Genomic DNA, 7458 nt, shown 5'->3' on the forward strand with positions numbered 1-7458 from the left:
TCATACTGAATACCGATTATATCTAATTTAGCCTAAAATAAAGTTGATCAAAGGACACTTAAAGAAAGTTTATCCAGTACCTAAAGCAATCCAAGTATTCTCAGTGGTTATCAGTCCAAGGCTATCTTGAGTCCCCTCGTCAATTGACATCGCAAGGGTTGCGTCCACATTCTGGCAGAAGGTCGTCGCCTCATCATAAGTTGCAGGTACCGATGAAAATGCTTTATAAAACTGCCCGCCATGTTCATACCACGGGTTGGTTCGACAGGTATTGATGGCTGTAGGTCAAACAGTAATAATGAGTTCAAGTATTCTATTATGATTATTGTGCTACATTTAATACAGCTTTAAATGTGATACCTACATGCATAACAAAAATCATAGAACAAGGCCACCCTTGTCAATATGTGAATACATGTACAAAGAAAACTCTTAGCTCGTAGGTTCTCCTGTGCTCACGGGTACATTGGATGTTTCCACGGTTCCACCTATTGAAAATAAAGACATCCCCTGAAAAACTCGTCATTTGAATTGTGGCGTCCGGGCACTGCTGAGTTTAACAAAAAATCTTGTTTTGTAAATCAATGACTCACGGAGTTGACACATGAAAAATCTGCTGTCGTCTAGGCAGTGGCCTGTGTTCCATTCCAAATCTGCTCCATTCGACGCGTAGTACACACAGTCGTTACTTCCCGTGTTAATGTTGCTGGCGGACCATTTTTCGAACGCCCCGAGTGGATCACCGTCGATGTAGATGTAAGTCCCTTCAGTGGTTCCTAACAGTGAGTTATCTGGGAATGAAATTATGAAAATTGAGCTTGGCTAAAACTGGCGTGCTAATACGTTACTTACCAACAGGTAATTTCTTTACCCCGTTGTCTTTCAGTTAAGTCTGTCGGAAATTTCATCAGGTTGGCTTGGGTCATCATGATTAGAGCTTTTCTTTTCTTTTCCAATTGATAAGTAGAGTTCCCCGACCCATACCATCGTCAAATTATTCTAGCTAATCTTTACAACTGGTATTATTATGTATGCAAATACTATCCTCGTTTTCAAAACGTCTATCAGTTGATGATCTCCACCGCCCAATAACAGTTGTACGCAACCTATCTTAGCAAGAAGGCTACAATAGCATCCCCGGATATTTTAGGTAAGCAATGCCCTAATTTGAATAATTACTGTCCAATTATGCTCACTCGTATATAACTTCCAAATGCTACAAATACGGAATTCCTGTCATTTAACCCTATTCAGACCGGGGGTGGGGGGCTTTTGAGGCCCGCGGCAACTTCGATGTCCTATAACGCCAGAACGCCTTACGCTAAAGCCACCAAATTTGGTGAGTTTTCCTAAAATATTGTTGGCAACAATTTTACGAAGTTTGACAAATTTTCCATTTTTTCTTGTTGCCATGGCAACCGTTTGTTGACAGGCAGTTTTGCCAAAAATCACTATTTTTGGTTCTAACTATGTATTTTTCACTTCTATTTGCTATATTACCGCGATTTTGTTACATAAATAAAATCTTATATTATTCAGCATATCTTTCATAATTATAGATGCATAAATTATGCTAATTTGATGACGTCATCAGCCCAAAATCCAAGATGGCGGACCGAATGGCCAGATCAAGAATAACAAGCTAATTATCCCTTAAAATTTGTAAGTACCTGGTATTTTTTCATCAAAACCATCTAAATGAATGAATTTAGTCTATTTTCATTGCCCTTTGTGATTATTTGTTGCAAAAAAAGTATTTTTGAAAATTCAAGGTGGTGGATATAATATGGCGGAGCCCAACTCGTATCTTAGATGTGCATGACGTCATTTAATGACGTCATATTGACGTCATTGATGTTACTATTGGCAACGCAAGTCGTAATAAACATAATTATACTGTTATCTGCACTTGTTGTTACATTTTTGCAGCATAACTTGAAGTTTTTTGAGAATACCCCTTTTTCATTGGTTTGGCCAATGTAATCAAATTGATGACGTCATAAGTACGTCATCTTACATCAACGTAACGTCAAACGTCACATACTTGTCAGATATTATGTTGAAATCATGTCTTGAAAATTTGGTGGCCCTACAGCACGTCGTTTTAGAGTTATAGGACTTAGAAGTGGAGGGCCTCAAAAGCCCCCCCCCCCCCCGGTCCAGGGATGACCAAAAAAGCCCGGTCTGAATAGGGTTAAAGCAACTGGATCATAGCATTTTCAAATTGATTATGCAAATTGGGTCTACGTTCGCATAATGTTTATCTACTAACGTTCTTCTCTGTATCAGCTACAGAATGTTACACGTTGGAATATATTTATAAGCATGTCTTCTTGATTGTACAAATTAGATTTCCATAGTTAATGACATTATGTTAATCATCACCAACAGTACCCACCTTTCTAAAACAATGAATACCTATCAATCCACGCTGGAGTTATCACTCTCATAATCACAAAAAGGCTAACTGCAGTTCAGAACAAACCGCAGGGGTGCCCAAACCTACACCACTTGCGTCCTGCGCCAAGCTTAAGCCCTATCCACTACTCAAAATCATCAACCTGGCACCAGAAGAGAATTTGGCGTCTAACTTTGACGCTCTGCTACAGTACCGTAACTTGCCGCCAGAAGGCCCATTTTTAACTTGACCTTTTTTTACTCTATATGCCTAGCAAATATCATTAAAATCCATCCACAGTTTCTCTTCTTATGTTGTTCTCAGCAAAACGTACTTACGTACAAAGTTCGCCGAAGTACCGTAGAAAAACGCCAGGCCAGCTACTTTTAAACTTGACCTTTCTTTCCACAACTGCCACATGCATACCTACCAAAAATTGGTGATAATAATGATCGGGTAGCAGTCAGGTGCCGACACTTTTTGCCGATACACAACAGTTTTAGAGCGTTAGTTTTAGATTTTAATTATATGAAGGCCAGAGCCTACCTGTTATTCCGATCCAAAATTGACCGGTGTTGAACACACTAGCCAATGTAACGATGAAGTCGTGTTCTGTTTGAGATGTTGGCATTACTAATGTCGCCCCTTCAGATTCACACAGAAGCATCGCCATAATTGCCGAACGAGATTCCTGATGAAGCTTGTAGCACTGTGTCCCGTCTCCGTTGAAATATCCAGCAGTGCAACCTGACAGAACAGAAGGTAACTATTGTTATACGGGAGCAAATAAATCATACAAACACACTTTTAGTAGTCCCAAGCGTTTCGCTTGTAATCTGAAGGCGATCAAGAAAGTAATTGCTTAATTGTACTCATCAAGTATCTGGAAATGGTCTAACTTTCTTCAGCAATATAGATTTTATTTGTGCAAATGTGCAAATATTAAATGGCTGTGACTGTACTGCAGCAGAACTTCTATTGACCTGGAAATGCTATGGTCTTAATGTGTTGGTGGCAGGTACGAGCTTGTGATATATGTAAAGTGATGTATGTTTGGGCTCCCTAGCATCTAGATCTAGCATCTATCTTTACAGTGTGGTCCATTATAGGACTCAAATACACGCAACATAATGTAGTTTGTGGCAGGTGCAAGATTAGCAGATACCCATTATGCAAATAAGTCCCTATTTGCAAGATAATTTTAAAAGTGCCATAATTGGTTAAAAGTAAATGACTGGATTGTCAACATTGTGACCTGTGTACATAACCAAGCGTATTTTGTGCAGATGTGAAAGTTATGGAGATAGGAGGTCTCGTTCTGTCAGCTTAAAGAGCAAATATTTGTAAAAGTAAGGCATCGATGACATCACGTTTACAAATCGATTTGACTAAATTGCCCCACAATCCCTGTTCTTAACTTTCTCTTCTCAATATTCCTTGTTGCCATGGTGTACACACCGATTTTCGGGTCTCAAGTTATTCCTGAAATTTGGCAGTGCGTGTCCAAATCATGATCATCAGAAAAGAGACAATGGACAAGTACAAAGTATTCTGAAAACATGATTATAACAACATTTCAACATGCAATATTATATAAACAAATAAAATATGCCGAAATATGTCTGAAAATTAGCCATGACGCAAAAGTGCAGTTTGAAAACATTCACAAATTTACGAATATCATTTGTTGGCACCGAAGACTGTGACCCTTGCATGCTCCTTGAGCAATCTCTGACTCTTGAGCACTCCTTAAGTGATCTCTGTGACCCTTAAACGCCCATTGAGCGATAACTACGATCCTCGGGCGCTATCTGTGTATACAGCTCAGCGCTCATTGACAATTAAATGGCCACCCTCGGCGACCTCACAGCCACGGTTTTGAAGCATATGCCGAATGATGGCGATCACTGAGCGCTGACGGAGCGACCTTGGTGATTCCTCTGATGAGTGATTCCTAATAAGCGCCCTGGCCAATTATAGATCGAAGCACGTTAATTCGTTAAAGGTGATGAGGTCGCCGTGCCCTTATGGAGTATTGTGAATGATACAACTAGGGAATGAATATTTTAAAGCTGTTCATACCCATGGCCGTCGACATCGTAGTATTTGGCACTCCGGATCCGTCATTTGCATGCACCGTTTGTAGGACTGTATTGAACAGAATAGGCGCTGTTAGAAGTTGTGCAATGTCGATGTTCAATGTAAGGCGAAGCCGTATATGCGAGTGCTAACATAAGTCTAACAACTACTTGTATTAAGGAGAAGATGACTTATGATTAAGTTTAACATTGCGATTATAAAATATTTAATAATGTTTTCTGATGCGATTATAAAATATTTAATAATGTTTTCTGATGCATGTGAACAAGTGCTTGGGAGAATGACATTTCATATTGCATTCGCCTGCCTACCTGGTTAGAATAGAAGATACATGTCCGACCAGTTAAGGGTCCTATTGTTGTAGCTGTGTTCTCATCATGTATCCATAATGAAGATAAATGATGTATGATGTGCAAAGACATTATCACACGCACGTATAACGTATGTGTTATCATATGCATGTATCTTGCAAAAGATCTTTTTGGCATGTGGCCCTTGTAACCTAAGGCTTTCAACACCTTAAAACCTGGGTGATTCAACCCATATGGTTAGTTACCCTTCTATAGATATTACAAAATATTGTGTCACTATACGCCGTCCCCGAATATATCATTGCCATGGCCGGTCTTATAGTCAAGATGTGAAAGTTTACCAAGATGCATTTATAATGTGATTGCCACCTAACGCGTTGTTAGACTGTATTATGTGGCGAAAACAAGGAACTCATCAAACAGGACTGTAGTTTTTGGTTCATTTGATGCCTTTAAGACAAAATAGATACATAAGTCAGTGTTTACAGATAATCCCAGTTATCCAGCGGGTCAGGCGGGGCACACACACCCTAGACTCTGTCTGGGCTAGATCCCGCGCTCTTTGGAACAATGGGTGAAAGATGACACATGATAACCTTCACGTCATACAGCATTTGTTTTCATTACATGCTTACAGATCAACGAACTTCAATGGCGTCGGTGTGTGACTCATCTTTGCTGTCCTACACACAGTTTTGACAGGCGAAGTCAAGCCATAGAATACACATGGCTTTGTAAACTACATTTTTTGTACTTTTAATTATTGCCTTTGCCTCAAAGCGAAGGAAGACATCAAAAGATTAAGTGCAGGGAGAAAGAAACATCATGTAGCGATCAAAAGTTAAGAAAAGTGAGCAAAATACAGGTTTAGACAGTTCAGACACATTCACCTCTCTGTCAGCTAGGGTCAAACCTGGCAGGATATATGTGGTGTGTTGTGAGAGGGGTCCGAGTGACCAGGAGACTGGTCAAAATAAACATATAACACCACTGCCAAATTACGCGTGCATAAGGGTGGCCTATAAAAATAGCACTTGTCCGTTAACCCCTCCGTTACAATACATTTACTATACACCTCTAGTTTTTACACAGCACGCGAGTTGGTCATGCTTGAAAAATAGTAGAAATTGGCCAAATTGACGGAGTAATTTAGCCATATATAGCTAATATAGCTATATAGCCTGACACAGGTTTACTTTTATACGGGTTCCTCGATGCCTATTTAACCTCTCTAACACATCTGTCTATCATCATTATCAGCCTATTTGGACAAATTGGGCATTTTTTCCAAGCAACCTTAAGTTTGGAGTCTGGTAAAGAGGAACATAGCGCAACCATTGTTTTATATTGTGTCGGCCAGGTACAGCTGGAAGGGCAATGAGACAGATTCTTTAGAACGTATATAAGTTTTATAATATTTCTATCATTACTACAAGGAATCATAGTGCAAAACCTTGACCGTTGAAAAGTCTGGCTATATACTAGTACCCCAAGACGTGTCTCTATCCAACTTGCTGCCTTTTTTACTTTGCCCTATGAAGCGCAGAATATATATTTGAGCCACGGCGCAGATACGCGTCGGCTCTGTTCGCATTTACATGGAATAGCACTCAAGACTGTCTGTTACTAACATTCTGACAACCAGTTTTTAGACAAACATGTAGGGTCCTTACCTCCAAATACAGCGAGGCGAATACCCCACGCCAAGACAGGTGTCTTCACCATCGCGACTTAACTTTTTCCTTCCAAGGAAAGTGTGCACTGTCTCAGGTGTACACTGTCTCAGATCAACGCGGTTTATGAAGATGTGTTCAGGGCTACGGCTGAATCTCTATAAACATGTAGCCGATACATGTTCAAACCAGTTTTGCTTCATACAATTGTCGATAGTGACACAGAAATCATCAAAGCCCCTGAGGCATTTCCTTGTCGCACTCTTCACGGTTTTCGTATGCGTTCCGGTGCTTTTTAGACACTTGTCATTGTTTTAACACACACGTTTTACTGGTTTTAAATGGTTTTTTTTATGATTCAGTCTACTTCAAACTACGTTTCATTTTAAGATTTTTCAAACAGGGCAACCAGTCATGTTTCAGATGATTTTGTACATCGTTAACTGTTAAAAGAAATAGCCTGACTAAACCGCGCTCCTAGCGACATACCCGACAATTACCGTCCCATGCAGCCAGCGAGAGATTGTGTAAAGACACGCTAGTAAGAGACAGATTTTTTTAAGCAGATATATTATTTCAAAATAAAGAAATTGCTCTTGAATATCTTTTTTTCTGAAACAATTTTTATTTTCTTCTTTAGTAAATTGATTTCTTCTTTTATTCTGGAGTGATTTCGTTATTTTGAAATAATCGTGTTTTCAACGCTTTCCGATATCTCAAACACAATGCACACTTTACAACCACCGGTTAACCAACTTTAACTGTGTAATGAATAGATCATTGACAGATGATATGAAAATCTAACTCATGTGATTGGAGGTTCTCTGGGCCATGGTAAGCTGGCACGGATATATATGCCGCGCCGCCGGCTGTTCCTTGTGGAGTCACGTATCCACCATCATTAAGGTCACGGAGTTATCCTGTGAAATTAGCCGAAACTGATGTGGATTATTTACTCAAGATTAGCCCCCTTCTC

The 7458-nt window shown here is 39.7% G+C and overlaps 1 protein-coding gene across 2 annotated transcripts; it reads right to left on the minus strand.

The window, feature by feature from the left end:
• Positions 1–135: 135 nt before the first annotated feature.
• LOC118414078 (collectin-11-like) lies at positions 136–6651 on the minus strand. Of its 2 annotated transcripts, XM_035817845.1 has the most exons (5): positions 6483–6651; positions 4481–4546; positions 2945–3145; positions 594–791; positions 136–488 (listed from the first exon to the last, which is right to left on the minus strand). In XM_035817845.1, the coding sequence occupies exons 1-5, from the start codon at positions 6532–6534 to the stop codon at positions 433–435; spliced, it is 573 nt and encodes a 190-aa protein (XP_035673738.1). In that variant the 5' UTR covers positions 6535–6651; the 3' UTR covers positions 136–432. The 2 variants fall into 2 exon arrangements, with proteins under 2 accessions (XP_035673738.1, XP_035673736.1); XM_035817843.1 differs by lacking the exon at positions 136–488 and having other exon boundaries at positions 496–791.
• Between the last annotated feature and the right edge of the window lie 807 nt (positions 6652–7458).

The sequence above is a fragment of the Branchiostoma floridae genome, chromosome 4 (assembly GCF_000003815.2).
Source record: "Branchiostoma floridae strain S238N-H82 chromosome 4, Bfl_VNyyK, whole genome shotgun sequence".
In the NCBI taxonomy this organism is placed as follows: Eukaryota; Metazoa; Chordata; class Leptocardii; order Amphioxiformes; family Branchiostomatidae; genus Branchiostoma; species Branchiostoma floridae.

What these genes read in the sequence shown, in the direction of transcription:
- LOC118414078 (XM_035817843.1), bottom strand. Translation starts at nt 6,534, where the DNA reads ATGGTGAAGACACCTGTCTTGGCGTGGGGTATTCGCCTCGCTGTATTT. An exon ending in TACGATGTCGACGGCCATGG is followed by an intron (nt 3,146 to 4,480) that starts GTATGAACAGCT and finishes CTGTTCTGTCAG; the next exon opens with GTTGCACTGCTGGATATTTC. An exon ending in ATTTTGGATCGGAATAACAG is followed by an intron (nt 792 to 2,944) that starts GTAGGCTCTGGC and finishes TTTCATTCCCAG; the next exon opens with ATAACTCACTGTTAGGAACC.